The following is a 27,222-nucleotide window of genomic DNA, read 5'->3' as shown; positions in this document are numbered from 1 at the left end:
AGTTCTCTTAAATGCACTGTGACTGTTGACTTAGAGGGTGCCTAGGAATATTCTGGAGGAGGGCTTGGGGAGGCAGGGACAAGAGGTTGCAAAAGGGCCATTCACCCACTTCAAGGTATACAGTCTTTCTGATTGACAGGTTGTTCAGTCACTCAGTCATGTCTGACTCTTTGCAATCCCATGGACTATAGCACACCTGGCTTCCCTGTACTTGACCATCTCCCAGAGCTTGCTCAAACTCACATCCATTGAGTCAGTGACGCCTTCCAATCATCTTGTCCTATGTTGTCCCTTTCTCCTCCCGCCTTCAATCTTTCCCAGCATCAGGGTCTTTTCCAGTGAATCAGCTCTTCACATCAGGTGGCTGAAGTATTGGAGCTTCAGCATCAGTTCTTCCAATGAATACTCAGGGTTGATTTCCTTCAGAATAGACTGGGTTGATCTTGCAGTCCAAAGGATTCTCAAGAGTCTTCTCCAGCACCACAGTTCAAAAGCATCAGTTCTTCAGCGCTCAGCCTTCTTCATGGTCCAACTCTCACATCCATACATGACCAGTGTAAAAACCATAGCTTTGACTAGATGGACCTTTGTCAACAAGGTAATGTCTCAGCTTTTTTAATATGCTGTCTAGGTTGATCATGGCTTTTCTTCCAAGGAGCAAGTGTCTTTTAATTTCATGGCTACAGTCACCATCTGCAGTGATTTTGGAGGCCAAGAAAATAAAGTCTGTCATTGTTTCCATTGTTTCCCCATCTATTTGCCATAAAGTGATGGGACCGGATGCCATGATCTTAGTTTTCTGAATGTTGAGTTTTAAGCCAGCTTTTTCACTCTCCTCTTGCAGTTTCATCAAGAGGCTCTTTAGTTCCTCTTCGCTTCCTGCTATAAGGGTGGTGTCGTCCGCATATCTGAGGTTATTGATGTTTCAGAGGTAATTGATATGACTGACAAGACACACAAGTAAAAACCCCTGGAGCACTCATAAAACATTTTATCATCAAGTGCCAATTTGAGTGTAATCAGCCCAGGGCCGGACATTGGCGGATAGCCAGGATCTGTGCCCTGTGGAACTTCCAGAGAGGACATGCCTCTTTAGGGGTTGGAAAGAGATGGAACAAGGAGCCCAACAGTGTTAGATGTTTCTGAAAACTTCCCCTGCCCTCTTGCTCTGTTGAAACAGTCCTCTTTTTGTTTTTTATCTTATACTTTTTATATCAGAGTCTAGTTGATTAACAGTGTTGTGATCCTCTCACGTGGACAGAAGAAGGACTCAGCCACAGGTACACATGTATCCATTCTCCCCCAAACTTCTCTCCCGTCCAGACTGGAAACAGACCTCCTTGCTGGGGCCAGGCTCTGAGATTGGGGTGACTCACATGTGATGTTGTAGAATGCCAGGTTAGAAAGTTGATTTACTTGGGAGGTAGACAGCCTCTCCTGAGGCGACAGTGGAATCAACTTTCCCCGATCACATGGGCCAGGGCCCTGAGACTGGTGTCCAGTTGCCCAGCATTTTCATCTTTGCCGTGTGGGTTTCTGGTCTTCCCAGGTGGCACCTGTGGTAAAGAACCCACCTGCCAGTGCAGGAGACATAAGAGACGCAGGTTTGATCCCTGAGTCAGGAAGATCCCCTGGAGGAGAGCTTGGCAGCCCATTTCAGTATTCTTGCCTGGAGGATCCCATGGTCAGAGGAACGGGGCAGGCTACAGTCCATGGGGTTGTAAAGAATCGGACACAACTGGAAACACGTGCGTGTAGGTTTTTCATGCCTTCCCTTCACCAGTGGGGACTTACACGTGTCATTAATTGACATCTCTCCATAGGTGGCCCAGTAGACTGAATGTCATCACTGTGAACATTTTTCAAGTACTGGGATTGTGGGCTCATGCTTTGCCTCTAAATGTCACTTACTTATCATCGCAACCCATTTCAGATGAAGCTGAGGCAAAAATGAAAACAATTTGCTCTCAAGTCACACAACTATAAGTGACAGAACCTAGGTTTTCCAGGCTCCAAAACCTCCTTTCTGACCAATAGGCTGCTGGGGCTAACCCAGCCCACTCCCCTGAGAACATTGCACCCTTTCTGCGGCTCGGGGAGAATTCTGGCAGATCTTCTGGCCAGGGTCTAGCTAGCTCCTAAAACAGCATTACCCTCTCTGGTCGCTCTGCACAGGGCAAGGAAGGAGCTCTGCACCAGGAGACCAAATGGGCTCTGTGCAGCTCCATCATCTCTGTCCCTGAGCTTATAGACTGGTGGCCACCTCCCTTTCATTACCCACCTCACGAGTCTGGAATGGGCAGATAGAGAAGATGATACTGCTGCTAATAGTGGCTTTCCTAAGATGGAAAGACTTAGACCAAAATAAGCTGGTATTAATAGGAGCAGTGAGGGTGCTGAACTTTCCTGTCTAATGTGCAACACAGCAGTTGGGAGGGGTCTTTTATCCTTCCCTTGATGCACTGCTTAACACTGTTCTCTGGATCTTTCCCCCTATTCTCCCCTAAATATATAGCTGTGAGCGGCAAATCCAAACTTTGTTTGTATACGGAAGGGAAAACGGCCTTGTTAGATGAAGGCACCCATTAGAAATGTAGGCATGTCTTAAAGCAGGTATGAACAGAGACTCCGCCCTTCACAAGAACTTTTGGGTGAGGCCTGAGCCATGCAAATGACTGCAGTCTTTGATTCTGTTATGTAACACGTCTGTCCATGCTTCGCTAACAAGATGGCAGTCCCTTCTGTGCTTTAGGAAAACGGAGGAGTGGCTAGCAACTTAAAACGTCTGCTCTGATCACCTGTCAGATGCCGTAGGAGAAAGGACAAAGAGGAAACGAGCCCATTCCAAAGTCTGGGGTCCTTTAGAAATCTGAGTGAAGCGTGATAATACACATTGACATCTTTATGGGGTTGGTTGGTTTCTAAAGACTCTCTGAATTGTGTCGAGTGAGGAGAGAGGCTGAAATGACAACGCAGGTAATTCCTGTTGGCTCTGACCCAGAGGCAGATCAGCAACCTGTGGTCCAAGCTCTCTGATGCTCACTGTGCCACAAGATCCCACCCTTAGGCAAGGGGGTCGAACGTCACAAACCTGCGACAGGGAATCTACCTAGAGTTTGCAGAGGCGCTCCTGAAGTTGATGCTATTGAAGGTGGTCCTGGAGTCCGTTTGAAATGCATGATTGAAAATCAGAAAATTTTTAAAAAATCATTTAATCTTTCCTCTCTCTAAGATGGTTTCAGAATCTCAGACCAGGTACTGAATAGGAAAATAATCAGTTGTTCTTATGACTGAGATAACCAGTTCATCTCACAAATGACTTGCTCTAGCCACCATAGTGGTTTTTTCCACTGTATGGTCCTAAATTATTTTGTCTTTGTGCCTTTAATGAATCATGAGTGGCAAGGATAAGGGGACAATGGTGATTCAAATTCACAAGGAATGTAATAGTAATGATTCTCTTTAAGGAGATGTTCGCTGGATCTTTAGGTTACATTTCATATGGTCAAAATTCCTCCATAAGAGCTGTCTCTTGTTCTATCCGAGGTAGCTGCTGTTTATTAAAGACTATTCACCCCTGTGATGTGTTGTTTGAAGAGATGTGATTACAGTTGCAGCTGGAAATTTCTTTCTTGCTGTCATCTAGATGCCAAACATCATAACTTGAAAAAAAAAAACCAAAATATTTAATACAGTTCAAATGCAAAAACTCTAAACAGCCAAGGACTTAAATGGCAGGACTTGGTTTTGTTTTGCTCTGTCTTGTTTTCTATTCTTGATGTCATAGTTATCACAGAGGTAATTCTTCTCTATATTTAAATATTTTAAAATGATGTATATTATTTAAATTTGAATCAGTAAATCATCTTTGTTCTTATGAATTCAAAGAAATGACACATACAGAGTGAGTCGGTATGGCCTTGGCACCTGGGAAGAGAGTCTTATCATTGAAGAGTACCAGCATTGGTGTCTCAGGAAGGGAGGCATTTAACCTTTATTTTTGCACAGACATTGTTTCCTTCTGGCCAGTGCTCCCTTTTCTTTAATAATTAAAGCCGATGTATAATGTATACTTGATAGGCCACAAACAGGAAGGCTGTTAGCATAAAATTCAGGTCAACTTACATGTGAGCCAGAATGAATGACTTCCCCATGCTTCAATATGTGAACATTTCTTTTGTCATACCGTGCAAATCATGATAAAAACTATCTTAAGCAGATTTTAGAGGTTTTACAAGATTGCCTCTCATTACAAAAGAAGTCCAAGAGTCAGAACCTCTTGGCAAAGCCAAAAGGAGGGGAGGAGGCTACATTTGTTCTCAGGACTACATAACAAAGCACCACAGATTCCAAGACTTCAAGCAGGAATCTGTTTTCTCACAGTTGTGAATGCTAGCAGTTTGAAATCAAGTGGTCAGCATAGCTGGTTACTTCCGGGGGTTCTGAGGGGGGAAGTCTCCCCCGCCTCTCCCTCAACAACCAGCTAACCCCGGCATCTCTTGCCTTGCAGACCCCTCCCTCCAGGCTCCACCCTCACATCCCCTTCTCTGGGTCTCTCCTGGTTCCTTTCTGACTCTTATAAGGACACTCTTACTGAATTTAGGATTCATTCTAAATCAGTATGTTCGTATCTGGTGGTGGTTCAGTCGCTCAGTCATGTTCGACTCTTTGCAATCCCATGGACTGCATGCAGCGTGCCAGGTTTCCCTGTCCGTCACCAGCTCCTGGAGTTCGCTGAAACTCATGTCCACTGAGTGGGTGATGCCGTCCAACCATCTCATCCTCTGTTGTCCCCTTCTCCTGCCTTCAGTCTTACCCAGCATCAGGGTCTTTTCCAATGAATCAGCTCTTTGCATCAGGTGGCCAAAGTATTGGAGCTTCAGCTTCAGCATCAGTCCTTCCAATGAATATTGAGAATTGAATTCCTTTAGGATGGACTGGTTTGATTTCCTTGAAGTCCAAGGGACTCTCAAGAGTCTTCTCTAGCACCGCAATTCGAAAGCATCAATTCTTCAGCGCTCAGCCTTCTTTATGGTCAACTCTCACATCCATACATGACTACTGGAAAAACCATAGCTTTGACTAGACGGACCTTTGTCGGCTCTGCTTTTTAATACACTGTCCAGGTTTGTCATAGCTTTTCTTATAAGGAACAAGTGTCTTTTAATTTCATGGCTGCAGTCACCATCCACAGTGACTTTGGAACCCAAGAAAATAAAGTCTGTTCTTGTTTCCCCACCTGCTTGCCACGAAGTGATAGGATTGGATGCCGTGATCTTTGTTTTTTGAATGTTGTTTTAAGCCAGCTTTTTCACTGTCCTCCTTCACCTTCATCAAGAGGCTCTTCAGTTCCTCTTCACTTTCTGCCAGAAGGGTGATGTCATCTGCATATCTGAGGTTATTGATATTTCTTCTGGCATTCTTGATTCCAGCTTGAGCTTCATCCAGCCCAGCAATTCACATGATGTAGTCTGCATATAAATTAAGTAAGCAGGGTAACAGTATACAGCCTTGATGTACTCCTTTTCCAATTTGGAGCAGGTCTGTTGTTCCATGACCGGTTCTAACTGTTGCTTCTTGACCTGCATTCAGGAGGCAGGTAAGGTGGTCTGGAATTCCCATCTCTTGAAGAATTTTCCACAGTTTTCTGTGATCCACACATTCAAAGACTTCTGCATAGTCAATGAAGCAGAAGTAGATGTGTTTCTGGAATTCTCTTTCTCTTTCTATGATCCAACGGATATTGGCAATTTAATCTCTGGTTCCTCTGCCTTTTCTAAATCCAGCTTGTACATCTGAAAGTTTTTGATTCACATACTGTTGAAGCTGAGCTTGATGAATTCTGAACATTACCTTGTTAACATGTGAAATGACTGCAGTTGTGCAGTAGTTTGAACATTCTTTGGCATTGCCCTTCTTTGGGATTGGAATAAAAACTGACCTTTTCCAGTCCTATGGCCACTGCTGAATTTTCAACATTTGCTGGCATATTGAGTACAGCACTTTCACAGCATCATCTTTTACGATTTGAAATAACTGAGCTGGAATTCCATCACCTCCCACTAGCTTTATTCATAGTGATGCTTCCTAAGGCCTCCTTGACTTTGCATTCCAGGATGTCTGGCTCTAGGTAAGTGATCACACCATCATGGTTATCCATGTCATTAAGATCTTTTCTGTATAATTCTGTGTATTCTTGCCACCTCTTCTGAATATCTTCTGCTTCTGATAGGTCCATACCATTTCTGTCCTTTATTGTGCCCTTTGTATGAAATGTTCCCTTGGTATCTCTAATTTTCTTGAAGAGATCTCTAGTCCTTCCCTTTCTATTGGTTTCCTCTATTTCTTTGCATTGTTCACTTAGGAAGGCTTTCTTATCTCTCCTTGCTATTCTTTGGAACTCTGCATTCAGATGTTTGTATCTTTAGATTCTCTTCTTTTCTCAGCTGTTTGTAAAACCTCCTCAGATAACCATTTTGCCTTTTTGCATCTCTCTTTCTTGGGGATGGTTTTGATCACTGCCTCCTGTACAGTGTTACAAACCTCTGTCCATAGTTCTTCAGGTACTCTGTCTATTAGATCTAATCCCTTGAATCTGTTTGTCACTTCCACTGTGTAATTGCAAGGGATTTGATTTAGGTCATACTGGAATGGCCTAATGGTTTTCCCTACATTCAATTTCAGTCTGAATTTTGCAATAAGGAGTTCTTGATCTGAGCCACAGTCAGCTCCCAGTCTTGTTTTTGCTGGCTGTATAGATCTCCTCCACCTTCAGCTGCAAATTTTCTTATCTGGAAACTTAACTGATTTTATCTGCAAAAACCTGTTACCAAATAAGGCCACACTCTGAAACTCTACATAGACTTGAATTTTGGGTGGGTGTTGGGGGGGGACACTGTTCAACCCAGAGCCTTGCTGTGACTTCATGTCCAGCTTGAGGCACAACTGGAGTTCACAGTCAGATTCCTGGCCCAGGACCCTAAACACGGTCTAACCTCTCTGCCTGGAGTGTCTTGCCCTCTCCCATCCCTCCAGGCCTCATGCTGTGGCCAATTCCCAGTGTAGCTAACTTGTGCTGCACCTTAGACCCTTGGTACCTCCTGAGGAAACTTGCCTGTGGACACCCACCCCCAGAGCAGGTCAGTCTCTCTTGCAGAAGCTTCTGAAGTAACCTGTGCTTCTGGTGGAAGAGTCTTCATATACTTAAGATTATTTTTAAATGTGTAGGACATAAACATAACTTTTATGATTTTATTTATTAACATTGTTTTTCTTAAACATTTACTTTCACATTGAATAAATTCAATATTTTATATATTACTATTTCATGTTCTATAAAATGGTTTCAATAATATAATTTGTCATTAACTATATAATTGATACATTAATTTTTAAAATTAATTACCAAAATAATTAATGATGAAAAAATATTAGTTACAGATTGACTGTGAAAGCTGAGGGCAGAAATCAACTGCTTATTCCCTGCTTTGTCAGCCCTGAGCCTGATGCTTGTCCTCAGTTCTTGAACCAGATTCTCATCTATCATTTCCTTAATTTTCAAAGAAAATCTGTTCTTGGCACCAGACTGACTCCCTTCTGGTTCTGCTGTGGAGTGCTTCCCAGGGACCTCCCCTTTGGGGTAGGGGCTGGGGAGCAGTTGTGTGTTTTCTGTCTTGAGCCCCCACAGCCTCCCAAGAAGCTGGATTGGGATTTGTCTGACAGAGTCTTTGTGTTGTGAAATCTGGGGCAGGGCCTTTAAAATACAGCTCCATTCATCGATCCTATTGGGATTTAAGAAAAAACTGAAAACTCACTTTTCTTATTTATTCCTCCTCTCAGTTGCTCTTTTTCTCTTTTTCCTTCTATCCCTCGCCTCCGCCTGAGGAAGAGTGAGAATTAGGACATCTAAACTTTAGGGAAAAAAAAAACACTTTTCTTCTTTGTAGACTCTTCGATCTGGAACTCCAGCCATTTAAAAGAGCCCGAGAAGAGGTCCTTTTGGATTTAGTCACACAGTTATTTATATATTTTGGAGATGGTTCAAATGAAACTGGACCCTGTAAACATCGTGCATGGTAATTTAGAGAACCATGCTTCTTAGTTCTGTGCGTCTGTGCGCAGTTGTGTCCGACTCTCTGTGATCCCGCCAGGCTCCTCTGTCCATGGAATTGTCCAGGTATGAATACTGGAGTGGGTTGCCACTTGCTACTCCAGAGGATCTTTCTGACCCAGGGACCAAACCCCGGTCTCCTGCATTGGCAGGAGTAGTCTTTACCACTGAGCACCTGGGAAGCCCTCAGTTGTTTAAGAAACAACAATATTCCTATTTTCCACAGATCTCCTTTGTCAAAGTTAACTTTTCTTTCAGTCCTACCTGGAATCACCTCCTTTTGCTTGAAGGGTGGCTCTTTTGAGAACAGGTGGTGCCAATATGTAAGCCCTTGGAGGAAGTTGAGCAGGGAGGTAATTAAATAAATCTCATCTTGATGCTCTTGAGGCTGTAACAACTAATTTTAAAAGACTGAAGTAAGTCTTTTAGGAGGAAATTTTTGAAGAGAACTCAGGATGCAAAGTGTTAACTGGAGCAGAAAAACCCCCTAGTTAAGGAGTGACCCATTGTCCTTGTCGGCCCCATGTCCTCCTTGGTCTTTCCCAAAGACCATGTCCACATGAAGCCTTCTAAGTGTCTGGTTAATTGGGTGCCCTGCCCTCTCACCTGGGGCTGCTGCCGCCCTCATAAAACTCCTGTCTATTTGCTCCCCAGCATGGGGGGAGCTAGGGGGCCTCCCTGGTAGATCATCTGGTAAAGAATCCTCCTGCCATGCAGAAGACCCTGGTTCGATTCCTCAGTTAGGAAGATCCCCTGGAGAAGGGATAGGCTACCCACTCCAGTGTTTCATGGGATTCCTAGCTAAAGAATCCACCTGCAGTTTGGGAGACCTGGGTTCAGTCCCTGGGTCAGGAACATCCCCTGGAGGAGGACATGGCAACCCACCCCAGTATTCTTGCCTGGAGAATCCCTGTGGACAGAGGAGCCTGGCAGGCTACAGTCCACGGGGCTGCAAATAGTCGGACACTACTAAGTGACTAAGCATAGCACGTGGGGAACTAGGACACTTAGGATGCCTCTTTGTCTTTGAGAAATGTTTGGGAGTCTAAAGGAACAGTGCTGCAGTGGAAAACTCTCATTTGTTTCCCCACCCCCCGCAAAAGTTCAAGAAGGTGCTCTGGTCAATGCTTTGTTTCTCCTCCCTTCCAGAGTCTTCCGAATCGTGCTTTTCCTGGTGTGCAAGTCGAGAAATACCTTTGGGGGGTGTTGATTTTTCCAGGCAAGTCCATGGCTCTGATTTTGTTTTTGGATGTTTTCCCTTTGTTCTAAGTAGGCGGGCTCCAAGTCTGGTGCCTGTGGTCTGCCAGCTCTTTCCTGCTGAGAACACTTGGTAACGAAGTGAGTTCCTAAGATTCTAAAACATGCGTGTGACTCAAATGCCCACACCTGCTTCACCTCATACTAAGGCAGAGCTGGCTGTTCATGCTGGGCTGTTTTCCCCCTAGAGTTGAAATCGTGTGTCTCCAGAGAGTCCCTCTCTTGACATTTAAAAAAACATAATGTTGACTGTCTCATGGCACTGGCGTGTGTTGAACTATTTAATATTAAAATAGCTGGGCTTTTGAAACTCCTGACTCAGAAGAATGAAGGAGGCCCTTTTATAGGAGGCCTCTGAACCAGAGGGAAGGGTGTTGTCTAGATACCTGTGACAGATGTTGGAAAGGTGGGTTAGGGGGATGAGGTGCTGGAAGAGGAGCTCACTCCTCGCACGTGCATCTGATTATTTGTGGCAGTTGTTGGTATCACTGAGAGCCGCCCGCGTAGTTTACAAAATATTCAGGGGTCAGCTCACAGCTTGGTTGGGATGGGCAGCCTCCCAGACTCCACCCTGAATCCTGAGGCAATTCCAGGACCTTTGGAAACACTCTCAGGGTTCAGTTCAGGCCAGAAGGCTTGCAACTGCTCTGGGAGTTGGGAGCCTGACCCTGGCCAGATGGACAAGGAAGCAAAACAAGAGGCCACCACTGTCCATGTTTTGAAAGGCATCTGTCTCCTCTCCTGGCAGACAATATGGCCTGCTGTGCTGATGGTCTACAGAGCCTGATTTCTCCCACAGCCACACATGCACGCACCCACACATACATACGCATCCTTCTCGCTGGGATGACTTAGATCCCCGAGACCCTCAAAGAGCCTCTGTGTCAGGGGTCAGCGAGGCTTGGCATCTAAAGCATATTTGCCCTACTCTCTCAGATCTGTCTTTTTTTTAATTAAGTAATTTTTTGGCTGCGTTGGTTCTCTGTTGCGACATATGGGCTCTTTCACTGTGGGGCAAGGGCTTCTCTCTAGTTGTGTCTCAAGGGCTCCAGAGTGTGTGGGCTCTGTAGGTCTAGCGTATGGGTTTAGTTGCCCCACAGCATGTGGGATCTTAGTTCCCTGACCAGATATCACACCCATGTCCCCTGCATTGGAAAGCAGATTCTTAACCACTACACCACCAGGGAAATGCCCTCTTTCAGATCTTTAGTTTGGAGTCCCTTTCTCTCTGTCTGTCTTTGTGAATTTGGTTTTTCCAAGGACTCCTTTTCACCCCAAGTTGACTGTGGTTCTCTTTGCCCCATTCTGACTCCAGAATCGGCTCTGACAGCTCCCCTCTGCGAGTTCACCTTCTGGGGATTCTCTCCAGGACATTGGCCACTGACAGGCTGAACTGGTTGACCTGTGATTACCTAGCGAATTTCTGAGAGCGTGATGAACTGACATTTATTGACGTGTACTTTGTGCCAGCCAGAAACCGGCTGGCTCCCATTTAATCCTCCCAACCACCCCATAGCTCGATGAGTCCGAGGGATTCACCTGTGAGGCCCAGTGTCCTGCCCAAGGGCCCACACGGCAGTGCTGACACCTGAACCAAGTGTGATCTGACTCCGATATTGGGGTGAATTCTGGTGACGCTGTTTAGAGATGAGTAAAGAGAGCCTCACCCCAAACGAGCTCTTTGCTGTTGGCTTTTCCTTTTACCAGCCAACAGATTTAAAGGGAATCTTTGTGAATGCCGTTCATCCAACTTGACTTCTCAAGAATGCGCCGCTGGCTGTTCCTCTGCTCAGATGAGCCGAGTTCTCCCCATTCGTGACAGGCCTTTTTCGGCTACGCTCATTTCCCATCCTCTCCTTTTGGAGAAATATTTTGTTCTTCTCATCATATCATATTGTTCTTCTCATCATATCACCCTCCCTCACATGGGTTCTCTAGGAAGCAGATGCTGAGTTAGAGCCAAGAGTGTAAGATGTCTGTTGGGGAAACATCTGTGGAAGGAATAGGGAGGGAGCAGGTGTGGGCAGGGGGAGTTGGCATGGACCAACCGTGCTGCTGTCCTGACAGAGGCGGGCAGCCCCACAGGGAGCTCTGGAGTCAAGCTTGCTCATCAGAGGAGTCACAAGAGGTGGAAACAGCCAGGCCGTGTCTCCCAATCTGGCTTGCTATTGGCCACAAACCACCCCCAGAAGAGCATGATCTTGACCTGAGAGTTGAGCATGACCTTGATGAAGCTCACAGCTGGAGGTCATGAGCTAATAAGGCACTCCTAACCCTCTGGACAGCGAGTCCTTCCTTGAAGAGACATCTGAGCAGCCCTTCAGCTCAGGGATTTGCCTGCCCTTCCCCTTCCCTCCCAGCCTCACCTTACAGCACATTATCTTCCACAAAAATCCACAGGAACAATGCATGTGGTATTAAAACCCCTCTTTTTTACAGCCAGAAGGTGGGTGCAGACTGCCTGCCATCGGAGGGGCGGCTCATCATTAAGAGAGAGGTATCCAGGGTACAGTCTGCTTGAGAGGCACTGGTCTGGAGTGGAGGCGCCATAGCGGGTGCCGGGAGCCAGGCGAGGTGGCTGTGGTCCAGGATGCCCCGAGCCAGGGGCCAACCTTGGAGGCATAGCCTATGCTAGCCATTATTTTGGACCTTGGCTATGCTGGACACCCAGGCCTCTGATTCTGGGCAAGCTAAGGAAATGTTGCCTCTGCTTCTCCAGAACTTTCTTGGGGACTGTCTCAAGATCATGGTGGAGAGATAGGTGAGGGCAGTTGGCCTCTTCCACTCACCTGGAGAAAGCACCTCATCCCTCCCAAGCACTCACTTGCCTTCTGGGCCTGTCTGAAAATACCTCTTGTTTTCCCCAAGGCCCTTTTCTTCTGGGCCTGGGACTTATTTTGGGTGTGAACAGACCACTGAAGTGGAATCCCTTATGATATTTACATGGGGAGAAGCCTCTTTGGCAGATAGAGGTTGCTGCCCTTTTTTCTTTTTCTAAACCTGGTTGTGATGGTAAAAGAAGACAGTGAAAAATCTGGCTTAAAGCCTAACATTCAAAAAACAAAGATCATGGCATCTGGTCCCATCACTTTGTGGCAAATAGATGGAGAAAAAATGGAAATAGTCACAGATTATTTCCTGGGCTCCAGAATCACTGTGGACAGTGACTGCAGCCATGAAATTAAAAGATGCTTGCTCCTTGAAAGAAAAGTTATGACCAACCTGGAAACCCTATTAAAAAGCAGAAACATTACTTTGCCAACAAAGGTCCATCTAGTCAGAGCTGTGGTTTTTTTCCAGTAGTCATGTATGGATGTGAGAGTTGGACCATAAAGAAGGTTGAGCACCGAAGAATTGATGCTTTTGAAGTGTGGTGTTGGAGAAGACTCTTGAGAGTCCCTTGGACTGCAAGGAGATCAAACCAATTCATCCTAAAGGAAATCAGTCCTGAATATTCATTGCAAGGACTGATGCTGAAGCTGAAACTCCAATACTTTGGCCACCTGATGGGAAGAGCCGACTCATGGAAAAGACCCTGATGCTGGGAAAGATTGAAAGCAGGAAGAGAAGGGGATGACAGAGGATGAGATGGTTGGATAGCATCATCGACTCGATGGACATGAGTTTGAGCAAACTCTGGGAGATAGTGAAGGACATGGAAGCCTGGAATGCTGCAGTTCATATGGTTGTGAAGAGTCTAACATGACTGAACAACACCAACAACAAAGCTGGTCATAATGAACAACATTAGGATGGGGCACATGGTAAATCCCAAGGTCATGGCCTGGATTTGTTTGCAATCAAATTGAAATTTAAATCCTCCAGTTCAGTTCAGTAGCTCAGTCATGTCCGACTCTTTGCGACCCCATGAATCGCAGCACGCTAGGCCTCCTGTCAATCACCATCTCCCAGAGTTCACTCAGATTCACGTCCATCGAGTCAGTGATGCCATCCAGCCATCTTCCTCTGTCAGCCCCTCTTCCTCCTGCCCCCAATCCCTCCCAGCATCAGAGCCTTTTCCAATGAGTCAACTCTGCATGAGGTGGCCGAAGTACTGCAGTTTCAGCTTTAGCATCATTCCTTCCAAAGAAATCCCAGGGTTGATCTCCTTCAGAATGGACTGGTTGGATCTCCTTGCAGTCCAAGGGACTCTCAAGAGTCTTCTCCAACACCACAGTTCAAATGCATCAATTCTTCGGTGCTCAGCTTTCTTCACAGTCCAACTCTCACATCCATACATGACCACTGGAAAAACCATAGCCTTGACTAGACGGACTTAGTCGGCAAAGTAATGTCTCTGCTTTTGAATATGCTGTCTAGGTTGGTCATAACTTTTCTTCCAAGGAGTAAGCGTCTTTTAAATTTATGGCTGCAATCACCATCTGCAGTGATTTTGGAGCCCCCAAAAAATAAAGTCTGACACTGTTTCCACTGTTTCCCCATCTATTTCCCATGAAGTGATGGGACTGGATGCCATGATCTTCGTTTTCTGAATGTTGAGCTTTAAGCCAACTTTTTCACTCTCCTCTTTCACTTTCATCAAGAGGCTTTTGAGTTCCTCTTCACTTTCTGCCATAAGGGTGGTGTCATCTGCATATCTGAGGTTATTGATATTTCTCCCGGCAATCTTGATTCCCGCTTGTGCTTCTTCCAGCCCAGCGTTTCTCATGATGTACTCTGCATAGAAGTTAAATAAGCAGGGTGACAATATACAGGCTTGACATACTCCTTTCCCTATTTGGAACCAGTCTGTTGTTCCATGTCCAGTTCTAACTGTTGCTTCCTGACCTGCATATAGGTTTCTCAAGAGGCAGGTCAGGTGGTCTGGTATTCCCATCTCTTTCAGAATTGTCCACAGTTTATTGTGATCCACACAGTCAAAGGCTTTGGCATAGTCAATAAAGCAGAAATAGATGTTTTTCTGGAATTCTCTTGCTTTTTCCATGATCCAGCGGATGTTGGCAATTTGATCTCTAGTTCCTCTGCCTTTTCTAAAACCAGCTTAAACATCAGGAAGTTCACGGTTCACATATTACTAAAGCCTGGCTTGGAGAATTTTGAGCATTATTTTGCTAGCATGTGAGATGAGTGCAATTGTGCAGTAGTTTGAGCATTCTTTGGCATTGCCTTTCTTTGGGATTGGAATGAAAATTGACCTTTTCCAGTCTTGTGGCCACTGCTGAGTTTTCCAAATTTGCTGGCATATTGAGTGCAGCACTTTCACAGCATCATCTTTCAGGATTTGAAACAGCTCAACTGGAATTCCATCACCTCCACTAGCTTTGTTTATAGTGATGCTTTCTAAGGCCCACTTGACTTCACATTCCAGGATGTCTGGCTCTAGATTTAAATCCTAGTTCCACCTATATCAGTTTGGTGACCTTGGGCAAGTTAATCTCTCTGAGCCTATTTTCTCATCTCTAAAAGACAGATCAAGGTGACGTGTGTGTGCAATTAACTCAATACACAGCATATAGTTACACTTAATCAGTACTGGTACCCATCCCCCTTGTCTATTATAATTTGTATTAGTTTCCAGCACTTCTAATAGAAACATACCATTATAAGCAAGCTTTGCATTTTCATATCAATGTTTATGCTCGTGTATCCAATAATATATGGTTTCTTTAATGCTTAGTTTGCAGTTATTTTTAAAATCTCCATAGATAATACAAAATGCCTATGCATTTTTTTTGAGCATAATTAGCCAGAGGCCACAAATGTCAGTGATGCCACAGTCAGAACTGGTCAGCAGACACATGAAGAGTTATACTGATTGGATGCCCAGATGTTAAAATTGTTCTGTCCACATCTCTAAGGACTTGGCTTATCTCTTTTTCTAGGACAGAACTTTATTGATTTGGCTTTCTTGTAATTGAAATCCTCTAGACTAAGAAGAGGCCTAGAGGATCATGCAGATGGATGAATTACAGGGAAAATATCCAACAAATCCAGCTTTTAAGGAGCACCCTTTGCTTGGAAAAGAATGTTGCCAAACTTAGAAAGTCAGTCTATGCAAACCTTTGTAAATTATGAAACCTGTTCAGCCCTACCATGCCTGCCAGAGATCCTTAGAGAAGAAAGAAAACCCCAAAATCCAATTTTAAAAAACCTTCAGCAAACTATGCAGGAGAGATTCGAGAAAAGAACAGCGCCTAGCATTAGCCAGAACACATTAATCGAGGTAGTTATTTTGCAATTTAAGTATCTTTTCTCTGCTGACTTCAAAACAGTGAAAGAAATTTGAAAAAAGAAGCCCACGATTTTGATGGAAGTTGTTTTGACATAAGTGAAACCAGGCTTGGCATGAGGTGGGGGCAGGCTCTGGCCAAGCCAATGGAACGGACCCTGGAAGGATTGAGACAAACTGGGGAAATTGTTTCAAGATGCAGCTGGATCTGCCTGAAAGGGGAGGGAAGTGGAGGGCACAGACATTTCATCAGTGTTTGAACTGGTGTGTGAGCAGTGGCGGGTGCTTTCAGGAAATGCAGGGACCCACAAGAGTCTCCCTTTTTTTACCGCCACCTCTGGGGAAGCGAAGAGGGTGGTGTCTTTTGAATGGTGCACTGTGCGGGCTTGAGGATTACTGGCTGCTTGTGAACTCAGTCGTGGCTGGTTCGCGGGAAGAGGGACAGAAAGGGAGAGTGTGTGTCACTAATTCTCTTAGCCTCCAGCACCTTTCACTCTGGAGGGACACGGAGATGTGGCAGCGTCAGTACAGAAGTCAATCCCTGGGTCATCGTTGGTGCATTTTTTCAGGACTTGGTGGTTCTGAGTCTAGAAGATAAATGAGCATCATCTTTGGGATGTGAGTCTGGCTTCAGTTACCCTTGAGCATTAATAGCAGCCTCTTCGAATGCAAGGCCAAGGGCAACTCTGTTCTGTGCGGAAGCGCAGGAATTGCCATGGGCAGGGCTGGGGAGCTGGATCTCTGGTTAAGACCTGAGTCACAGGGAGTGAGCCACTTTGGATTTTCTGTTTCTCAGAGCTGATCTATCTTGAGCTCTCAGGGGCAAGTCATAGCAGAGAGCTCTTTGATATAAAGTGTGTGTCTCTGACTGGCCAGGGAGCAGGGCAGAAGAAAGACCTTAGGATCAATACAGGCAAAAGAAGTACCAAAGAGACTTTGGGTTCATTAGTCCCTGGTAATCTGTCCTGAAAAAACAATAACATGGAGAAAATTAAAAATGCAATGAAGTTTTGAAATAAAAATGAAAAGAATGAAATGCAGAGTAACATGACTATATTAGCATATGATACGTATTACATTAGCATGGTGTTTGGACTCTACGCCTAGTTAGTGTTAATGAGAAATTATTTCCTTTCAAAACATAGTTTATGATGTTGGAAAAGTAAGGAAAATCTAGGAGACCAAATGGGAAAGAATGCCGCCTTCACTTCAGTGCAGTCGTGGGAGGAACTCTGAAGGGAGGAGAGGCTACCAGATGCGTTATAGCCCAAACTGGAAGGAAAGGTGGTTATTCCCCAGAATAATGTGAAGGGAAAGGACGGGTGAGATGCTGAAATAATTGGATGACTGGGCATGATCCGAAGGAAAGTGAGAAAGATGTTCTCAAAAGAGCATGTTTGCATGAGTCGAGACTTTGTAGGGTGTAAATGCAGAAGACGCAGAAGGGGATACGTTCTGATGACTGAGGATCGATCGAAAAGGAGTTGCTTCTAAGAAGCAAGACACAAGAGACCATGTATGATTCCATTTATATGAAACATGCAGAAGGGGCAGATCTACAGATAGAAAAAGTGCTGGCTGGGCTGGGAATGGCATTAACTGTGAAAGGGCATAAGGAATCTTACTAGGGTGATGAAAATGTTCTGAAACTGATTTATGTTGGTGGTTGCATAGCTTGATAAATTTCCTAAAAATCATTGAATTGTACATTTGAAATGGATGAATTGTAGGAGATATAAAATATGCCTCAATGAAGTTATTTATCCAAAAGAAGTCTTTTTTTTTTTTTTAATGGAAGGGGTTTTTTTCATTGACCAGTCATTTGTGTGTGTTGCTGCTGCTAAGTCGCTTCAGTCGTGTCCAACTCTTTGCGACGCCATGAATTGCAGCACGCCAGGCCTGCCTGTCCATCACCAACTCCTGGAGTTCACCCAAACTTAGTGTCCATCGAGTCGGTGATGTCATCCAGCCAATAGACAATTTTCAAAGAAATTGGAGGACTACTAAGGATTGTGACCTCACTAGTCATTTTTGTTATTGTTGTTCAGTCCCTAAGTCATGTCCAACTCTGCAACCCCATGGACTGCAGCACACCAGGCTTCCCTGTCCTTCACTGTCTTCTGGAGTTTGCTCAAACTCATGTCTTTTGAGTCAGTGATGCTGTCTAACCATCTCATCCTCTGCTGCCCTCTTCTCCTTTTGCCTTCAATCTTGCCCAGCATCAGGGTCTTATTTCCAATAAGAGTCAACTCTTTGCATCAGGTGACCAAAGTACTGGAGCTTCAGCATCAGTCCTTCCAATGAATTTCCTTGCCATTACTGATTTGCAAATTAGGACATGAGGTAGCTCTTGACTGGCAGACTGGTAGAGAATACAAAGAGTGACAGATGGTTCTCTGAGAGCTTCTAGTGTCTTAAATTAAGGGATTAACTTGTTATACCCCTTGCCAGAGGCAAGATTGGAAGGAAATACAAAACATTGCAGTGTGCTTTTGATTCAGTAAGAACTCTGGCCTCAGAAAGTCCACCTAAAGTTTATCTTCAGGAGACTTTAAATATCGTTGGTACTTTGTGCCTCCCAATTTTTTTGTTTCCAATTCAGTCCTCTGCTCCAGTATCAAGATTCAGATGGCCAGCCACCCACCCAGCAGCCACACAGCCTCTCAAACAACATATTCAGAATGTAACTCCAGAATAGACCTGGGCATCAGAATAGGTCAGATGGCCCCAACCGACAGAAAGCTACTCTACCAGCCTCAGGTGGTGACAGCTCCATGCCTCTGGTTGCTCAAGCCAAACACTTAGACACCATCCTTGACTTCTGTCTTCCTCTCACACCCTGTATCAGATCCAAAAGCAAAGACTGCTGACTCTACCTTCAAAACTGATCTTGATTTTGACCACTTCGAACCACCCCTACTGTTACTCTGCACTGAGCCAGCTTCTCTCAATATCTGGTCTCACTCCTACCCTTGCTCTGCCAGTAGTCTACTCTCAACACAGGAACAAAGCTTTCGTTTTAAAACAGAGTGCATATCACATGATTCCTATGCTCAGAGCTGAACTGCTTCTCATTTTTTTAGGAACTAGCTCTTTCTTTTTTGTTGTTTTTAAATGTAATTTATTTTTTTGTTTTTGGCTTGGCCAGGTCTCTGTTACTGTGCGGTGCTTTTCTCCAGTTGAGTGCACAGGCTTCCTATTGCTGGGGCTTCTCTTGCTGTAGAGCACGGGCTCTAGGGCCCTTAGCTTCAGTCCTTGTGGTTCCTGGGCTCTATGGCACAGGCTCAGTAGTTGTGGCACACAGGCTTAGTTGCTCCAGATCGTCCCAGATATGGGATCGAACCCGTGTCTCCTGCATTGGCAGGTGGATTCTTTACCGCTGAGCCATTTGGGAAGCCCCCACTCCCCATTCTGCACAAAAGTCTTTACAACAAGTGTTGCAGAAACTGGTATCTCCCCTGGTATCTCCCCGACCTAGTCCCCCGTTGCTCTCCTCCTTGCCCACTCCTCACTGTTCTCACATGCACCAGGCACATTTCCAGTTTACCCCTTTTACACTGGCTCTTCCCTCTGTCTGGAATGTTCTTCTCCCAGGCAGCTGCACGGCCAACTCTTTCATCTTCTTCAAGTGTTTGCCCAGTGCATTTAAAATTTCAGTCCACCTCATTCAGCTCCTGGCATGCTCAGTCCTCTTTATCCTGTTCAATATGTTCTATTTTCCATAGCATGAATCACCTTCTAACGTACTACTCAATATTTATTTGGATGATTATTTAAATAGGTCTGTTGTTTGTCTTTGCCTCTGCTAAACTGTGAGCTCCACAAAGATGGACGTCAGTTTTTTCACTGCTCTACCCCCACCAAATGCCTAAACCAGTGCCTGGCATACAGTAGGTGTTCAATAACTGTTGGTTAAATGAGTGAATGAATGAATAGATTTGTAATGCACAAGTAGTCATGCGCAAAAGTAGTGTATGTCATGAGGGAAAAAGAAGTGAAAGGAGTTCCCATGTGTGCTGTCTGAGCTCATCAGTTCCCTCATGAGGTGAAATTGACTCATTCATGTACAGCAAAGTCTGACTTCACCTGCATGCCCTCCCCGCCCCGCCCCCACCAGGGAAAATGTGACCAACATCATCAGGATGAGTCAGCAAAGCTGTGTGGCTGGAGTTCTAATTTGATTTTGTATAGACTGCACGTTGATCTCATATAGTCATAAGAAACTCTGATTCACTCATAGTAATTGAATAAAGAAATGCAGTCATTTGCAAACAGAAGCCTGGAGGGTCTGTTTTGTGGGGCAGTTTCTCTGCAGTATGTTTTATAAGGTCAGTTCTTATTGTTGATCACATGTTTTCTACTTAGCTTCTGAATTCCTGGTTCCCAAAAGTGTATGGATGCTTTTAAAATTGCTTTTATTGATTCATGCAGAAAATGAGGTATAAGAAAACCTTGGAGGAAAGCTGAAACTTCATGTAAACTTACTACAACATGAATGCAAAGACCACGCTTCTAGGTCTTTCCTGTGAAAGCTGTATTGGGGTAGAAAGTGTGGGATGTGTCCTGGTGTGGAGACTCTCTGCTGTGACGGTGGTGAATTTAAATCAGTCTTACTAGTTTGAGATGTGAATTTTCAAAATAAATACGAAAAATCAATGATACCTTCTTGCGTGGGAATTGAAAAAAATTTTTTTTCAGGGATCATATGATTTAGCTGCTTTTTAATTGAGTATTCAAGGTGTTTTTTTTTTAATGTGGACCATTTTTAAAGTCCTTATTGAATTTGTTACAATATTGCTTCTGTTTTATGTATTGGCATTTTAGTTGCGAGGAATATGGAATCTTAGTTCCCTAACCAGGGATTGAACCCCTACCCCTCCTCACTGGAAAGCAAAGTCTTAACCACTAGACCGAGGAGGAAATCCTTGATACACTGACTTTAATCAGTATTTGTGAACTCGAAGGCTCAAACACCCACTTTCTTTATGACTCCTCTTAGTATAATACCACCTCTGTTTGATTCTACCTGAAAGACTTATTCTCAATATTGTTTTGATGTAAGATGCGTATTGATTTTTATTTCTTAGTCACTGGTGTGACGACTCATATCACTGAGCTCCTTGGATAAGATTGGGGAACAAGATCAATTATGAACTGAGTCGGCATATTCTTCTGCTACATGTCAAGAATTATGATTTTATCTGACCAGTAAGCTAAATCAGTTAGCCTGCCACAGTTTCCTGGGTGCTGCCGGCAGAAGATAGGAGAGTCCTGGATCAGGAATGAAAGACAGTTTATCATTCATAGAAAGAGCAGTAGCCAGAGGATCAGCATACTTGCCCCTCTTCCCCACATCCTGGTTCCCCTAGAGCACCGTGGACTCAATCCAAATTTTATGATTAAAAAAACTTATAAACAAGGACTTCTCAGGTGGTCCAGTGGTTAAGACACTGCAATTCCAAATCAGGGGGCACAGGTTTGATCCCTGGTCGGGGAACCAGGATCCCACATGCTGTGCAGAGAGGCATAAATAAATAAAAAATGTAATTAATAATTTAAATTAATAATAATAAACACACATTTTATCATAAAGAAAACATGTTCATTTATGCATATTCTTCAGATAAGAGAGAGAAGGGGAGAGTCACCGAAGCCAGGCATTTGTGCTGAAGAGAGAAGGTGAGAATGAGTAAAACTTGGCTTCCCCAGTTAGCTCCGCCACCCAGCAGTTGGAATACAGTGTTCTGGTTACTTTTACGCTAAGCCCAGACCCTGTTCTATTTTCAGCTCTGTTTTGGTGCCCAATCCCATCTTCCTCCATCTGCTCAGAGCTCCCTTTCCCCTCCGTGAACTAGCAAGGAAGCACGTTGAGTTCTTTCCAGAAAGGGCCTTGGGAGTGCATCACAGGGATCCGTATCTTTTCTCAGCGTGATATTCAGACCCCAAATTCTGCCTTCAGGGTTCCCCAAAGAATGTTCAGCTCTTTCTAGGAAGGGCTGCGGAATCTGGGAAAAGCGTGCCCCAAATTCAAGGTAGTTGGAGGGCTACACTCGAGAAAGAATGCCCATGGGGACCCTGGTTCCTAACTGACTCCAGGAAGTGATGTTTCTCATCTTCCCTTCCCCTCTTGGAGAGCTGTCCAAACTTGCCTCCCTCTGCTTCCTAGCCAAGACTTCACTGGGAAATCAGTCTCTGTATTTAACACTTCCTCTCAGCCCATTGTTCTCTGGGAACCTGCAGATTTATAACCTCAGACAGCCCTTTGGAATAATTAGGCTTAGCAGGTTTTCAAAGGACCACAGCCAGCTTTCCAGCCTCCTGTTACTCCTAAGGTGAGAGGTAAGAGGTTGGTCCTGTGTGTTAGACAGGGTGATCTTTGCAGCTATTTTCACTGTAGAAATCTCAGACCCTAATAACTTGTCTATAAACATCTCCTTGTAGTCAGTGTTTAGTCTCCTGCTTTCTGTACTGGAGACCTGACATACTCAGATGAAGCAAGAATATGTGGTTTGGTGAAAAGTTCCAGAGTCCTTTTATGTGTTCTTTGAGTTATACAGACCATTGTAGTACAGGCCAGGGCCCTGCGATGAAGATCCAAGTTCCTCTGAGTTCCACGCACATGTGCACCCTCAGTTCAGCCTGGCGTCAGACTTCTATAGTCTCACACTATGTACCAGACATCAGTGATCAGTGGCTGGAGGCCCAAGATGATTTCCAGGGGCACCTGGAGATCGTAGATTCCAAGAACTTTGGCAAAACAGTTTCAAATATCAAAACTGTACAGCTTCCTCTGGCCTTCTTTTGATAGAATCAGGGCATGAGTTAACGATGGGTGTCTTTGGCCTTCCAGCATCTCACCTGTCTTTGCCCTTCTTATCTCCTGCCCCATATCCATCTTGATCTTCAAACTCCAGGAAGCTTTATCTCTTGAGCTCCTCCAAGCATCTAGTCTCACCTGCCAACCACTTCTCAGGCTCCCACTCCTGCAGAGCCCAGACTTTAAAATTACGACAGCATTAAGAAACAAAGGAGGTACTCAAAGTTTCATTTGGATAAAGCACTTTTTGAGGGGAAGGGAGAGGAAGGGATCTAGTCAAACAAGTTCTAGGCTAGAACTCAGTCCCTCATTTCTGGCCTTTTCCCTTTGTCTTAAGGCCAGCCTGGGATGGTCAAAAGAAAATAAATTTTAAGTGAATTGAATGAATAATTTTACATACCAGAGGACAGATTTTTGGAATAAGTCAAAAAATAATCATATGGTATGGAGAAGCTACCATATGGTAGAAGACTAATTTTACCTGTTGTTAATGACGAGGAGACCTTCTATTTTTCTAAGTCATGTGATTGTATTTTGTGTCTGGTTCCTCTAATGTTGACTTTGAAGTTTACAGATTCTAATGGTGGGTAAAAATTCTGCGGAACAGAAGGGGATTTGGAAGTATGAATTAGCCAGGCAGGTGCCAGAAAAGTTAGGCAAGTCATTTGAATACTTGATGGAGAGGGGATGCAGTGGCATTACCTTTAAGGTGATTCAGAGAATTGTAAGAAAATTGCCCACTGCCTAAGAGTCTCTTTTTCACTAACTTGCTACAGTGTCCATAATTCATGCATTACAGTTCGCCTTCAGGATGACCTTAGAAAATGCAGTGTCCAGGAAGGAATAAAGTAACCTGTCACATAGTTCCCTGAAGGTGACAGGGTCTTATTTATTGTTAGGAAGCCAAGAAAGGACTGGGAGATGGTGCCAAACTAAGGATAAACTCCTCTTGCTTTGAAATTCTGCCGAATGTGGATCCTGCACAAGGGATAAAGTATCAGCCTTGGAAAAGTCTATGGTTCCTGGAGTGCCTATGAGAGCAGGGATAGGAAAGATATTCAAAATCTTATACTCTGAATCAGTGGACCAGCCTTGGTACTGAGTAGAAGGTCTCTGTGGATAATCCATCAAGTTGTTCAGAGTTGTAATACAAAAAGTAGAGTCTCAAAAGCAATTTGATAGAAATTGCCTCTCCCAGTGAAATCTTTTTCACATTGAGGGTAAATGTCCTGGAGGCCTAGGACTTGGATGTAAAGGGACTGTTTTCTGTTTTTCTAGATTTTTGTTTTATACTTGACACTGGGCTAGCTTGCTCTCCTACTCCTGGAACTCTTCCCAGGAATCCAGCAGTCACAGTTAGAACATGAAAGCAACTTAGAGATGATCCATTTTAACACCTTCACTTTGCAGATGAGGGAGCTGAAGCCCAGGAATGGTACTGATTTAAGAAGCAGAACTACACAGAGGATGTGCATGGTTGGGAAGCAGACAGACCTGGGTCTACCAGTTGGCAGTTGTGCGAACTTGGGCAAGTTAATATTTTTGAGCCTTGATTTCTTCTTCTGAGAGTTCTTAAAGAGTGTTCACTCAAAGAAAAAATTCAAAACTTGGCTGATATTATATTTGCTATTAGTTTTTTTTAAAAATTGAGATGTAATTCACACGACATAAAATTCAGCATTTTAAAATGTACAATTTAGTGGTTATATTCACCATATTGTGCAGTTATCACCACTGTCTAATTCTAGAACATTTTCATCACCTCCCTACAAAAAACCTGTACCTATTAGTGGTCAGTCTCAATTCTTTCTTTCCTAACCCCCAGCTCCTGGGAACCACCGATCTGCTTTCTATCTCAATGGGATCTCCCTATTCTGGACATGTCCAATAATGGAATGATACATATCCCTTTGTGACCTGGCATCTTTCAGTTAGCATAATGCTTCAAGCTTTCCCCATGTTGTAGCACGAACTTCATTCCTTTTTATTTCTGAATAGTATTCCACTGTACAGAGGTATCATATTTTGTCTCTCCATTCATCTGTCAGTGAAAATTTGGCATAATTAGCATTGTTTTACATGGTTGGGCCAAAGCTATAATGAAAACCTGGGTGTCTAACTCTCAACCTGGTCCTGTTTTTACTACCCCATCTGGTTTTTTCATAATATCTGAACATATATATTGGATTAACAGTAGTGGTTTGCTCAAAGGAAACCCTTATAGCCTGCTAATTACTCTTATGATTTTATACCTTTCAGAGATTTTATTCAGTATGAAAAAAAGTATACAATTCAAAAAATGAAATCTAAACATTGTAGAAAAATGGTACTGGAACCAGCGTTCATTTTCTAGACCCTAGAAAGGTCTAGAAACGTGTTTCATCTAGAAATGCCTAGAAATACCTTTCATCTCACTGTGTTTCATGGAACAACTTGGGGTCTGTATAGGATCTTATATCTACCTCATTTTTATGTGTAAGTTCATTGCCATGGTTTACAGCCCAGAGTCAAAGAAAGTGCTTTACTCGCTTTGGCTGATACTTGAGGACTCTTCTCTCTTGTTCATTTTACTTCAAGGCAAAAATTCAGAATTGTTCTCTTCTTTGGTTAGACAGTCACTGTCGTTGCAATACCCTGACCTTTATGTACGGGCAGTATATGCCTTTGGCTCAGAATTTAACTACATTTCAAACATGGCTGGTCATCTCTCCTTATGACCTGGTCCTTTTCTCACACACTGACTGCCACAGCTTTCAGGTCTGGTATTTAGACACAGAAGGAGAGAGGCTGGTTTGGTATACTGGAAAATTTCTCTGTTTTCTACTAATTGAAAATGTAGGCACCATAGCCCCAGGCATTCTCTTTGTGGGGCATGAAGAAGGGAAGCCGGTCTGACTCGTTAAGGATTTGGTTGTTGACATTCTTTGCTTGGGAGCCAGTGATGTGTAGAATGTGGCAAGATTCCAGTGGTTGAAGGCATTCCCTGGGTTCATCTAGGGTTTGTGCTGCCTTATCTTTGGTGGCATGAGTGGGGGATCCAGCCCAGCCTGGCTTCCTGACTTTGAGCAAGTGTTTTCTTTAGTGAAACTTTAATGATCTGGTCCTGGATGCTGCTAAGTACTCATCTCACTTGATGTTTTACTGTTATTCTCTAAGATTTGGAAGAGTCGTCGTATATCAGGCTTCACATGCATTAGCTCATATGATTTCCTGCTCCTAAATATTTGACAGTCCTCAGATACATGTGAAAACCATTGAGCCTTGTCTTCCTCAAGCTTAACACCCCTCCTTCCTCCCACCATTCCTGGTTGCCGTGGTTCCCAGCAGCCATGTTCATCCTGGTTGCCCTGTGTCTGCGTGTTTTCCACTTTATTAGTATTCCTCTTCATGTGATGCCCAGACTGGAAGTGAGACTTCGCATGTTCTATGAACAGCCAAACTGGAACCAGTACCAAGAAATGAACCTGGTCCTCATTTCATGCCACACACATTGGCTGGTGCTTCTCCGTTGGCTGAATCTTAATACAGCCCCTCCACCCTGCCCAACTCAGGATCTTTTTTTTCACCTTAACTCATGTGAGGCAGAGTTCCTCTTATGCTGGGTTTTGTTTTTGTTTTTTTTTTTTTTTGCCTCAGTTTGACTCTCCAATCTGGCTTTTTTTATTTTATTGGAATATAGTTAATTTACAATATTGTGTTGATTTCTGCTATACATCAAAGTGACTCGGTTATTATATATATATTCTTCATACTCCTTTCCATTACGGTTTATCATAGGATATTCACCATCATTCCCTATGCTATACGGTAGGACCTTGTTGCTTTTATGTTCTGTATATAATAGTTTGTGTCATGCAGTTGATTTTTTGATCCCAAGGGCAGAACTATACATTCCCCCCAGTCTGATTTTTACATTTCCCTCAACACTGGCAGTGTTGTCCCATCAGAACAATATGAATGGGAGGCTGACATCATTCTGATTCAACAAGTTGTTGAGCAAAATGAAGAATAATTTAAAAAAACAAAAACAGTACAGTAGGATTGGCCCTGTTAATAGAAAAATCCTTCTCTGAGTATCTTCATAAGGGACTTCCATGAAACATGTTCAGTTCATGATGGTTTCTTGGTTTCTTTGGGGGTTATTTCTAGCATCAGCAATTCAATAGATTGAATGGAGCGTGGAGCCTGTTTAAGAAGCTTAGTGCCTCGATCACTGCCAGGCTTTTAGTCACATGGGTTCTGTGTGGGCCATGGATGCATGGACCCACTGCCTTGTTCGCGGAGGATGTTTGGAGGGTTCTAACCGGCCCCTCTCTTTCCCTTGCAGTTACTTGGCTGAGCAGTGCTGGAATGGCGGCTTCATCTACCTGATCATGCTACGCCGCTTCAAGCACCAAGTCCATTCTTACAACGGCAACGGTAGCAACAGCTCCGAACCAGGAGAGACGCCTACCTTGGAGCTGGGGGACCGAACAGTGAAAAAGGGGAAGAGAGCAAGAAAGTTTGGGGTCATTGCCAGGCCTTCTACCCACAAAGCTGCTGAAGAATCCAAGAGCAGTACTGGCTGTGAGTTGGACCACGACCCCGTGTCGGAGCTGGACAATGGCCTAGACCCTGAACTGGGAAACGGTCATGCTTTTGAGCTAGAAAATGGCCCGGATTTGCTCAAGGAGGTGGCTGGATCCCATCTAGATAGGTCGGAATTGGACAGAGGGACAGAGCCTAGAATTCCAAAGACAGACGCCCCTCTGCCCACAAGCAATGACAAACGCCGCTTCTCAAAATCTGGGAAGACGGACTTCCAATCCAGTGACTGCCTGGCACGGGTAAGGTTTGCTTTGATGGTAG

General features: G+C 44.1%; 1 protein-coding gene across 1 annotated transcript in view; it reads left to right on the top strand.

Annotated features, from left to right (window-relative positions):
* The window catches only part of PDZD2 (PDZ domain containing 2), a 263,432-nt gene that overhangs the window by 135,910 nt on the left and 100,300 nt on the right, over nucleotides 1-27,222 (top strand). The window contains exon 2 of the mRNA XM_068990526.1: nucleotides 26,702-27,200. Coding sequence (XP_068846627.1) covers nucleotides 26,702-27,200 — 499 coding nt within the window. The remainder of the gene's footprint in view (nucleotides 1-26,701; nucleotides 27,201-27,222) is intronic.

Source organism: Capricornis sumatraensis, chromosome 18 (assembly GCF_032405125.1).
Source record: "Capricornis sumatraensis isolate serow.1 chromosome 18, serow.2, whole genome shotgun sequence".
NCBI lineage: Eukaryota > Metazoa > Chordata > Mammalia > Artiodactyla > Bovidae > Capricornis > Capricornis sumatraensis.
The sequence above is the reverse complement of the archived record's forward strand: the minus strand, read 5'-3'. Positions and strand labels throughout refer to the sequence as shown.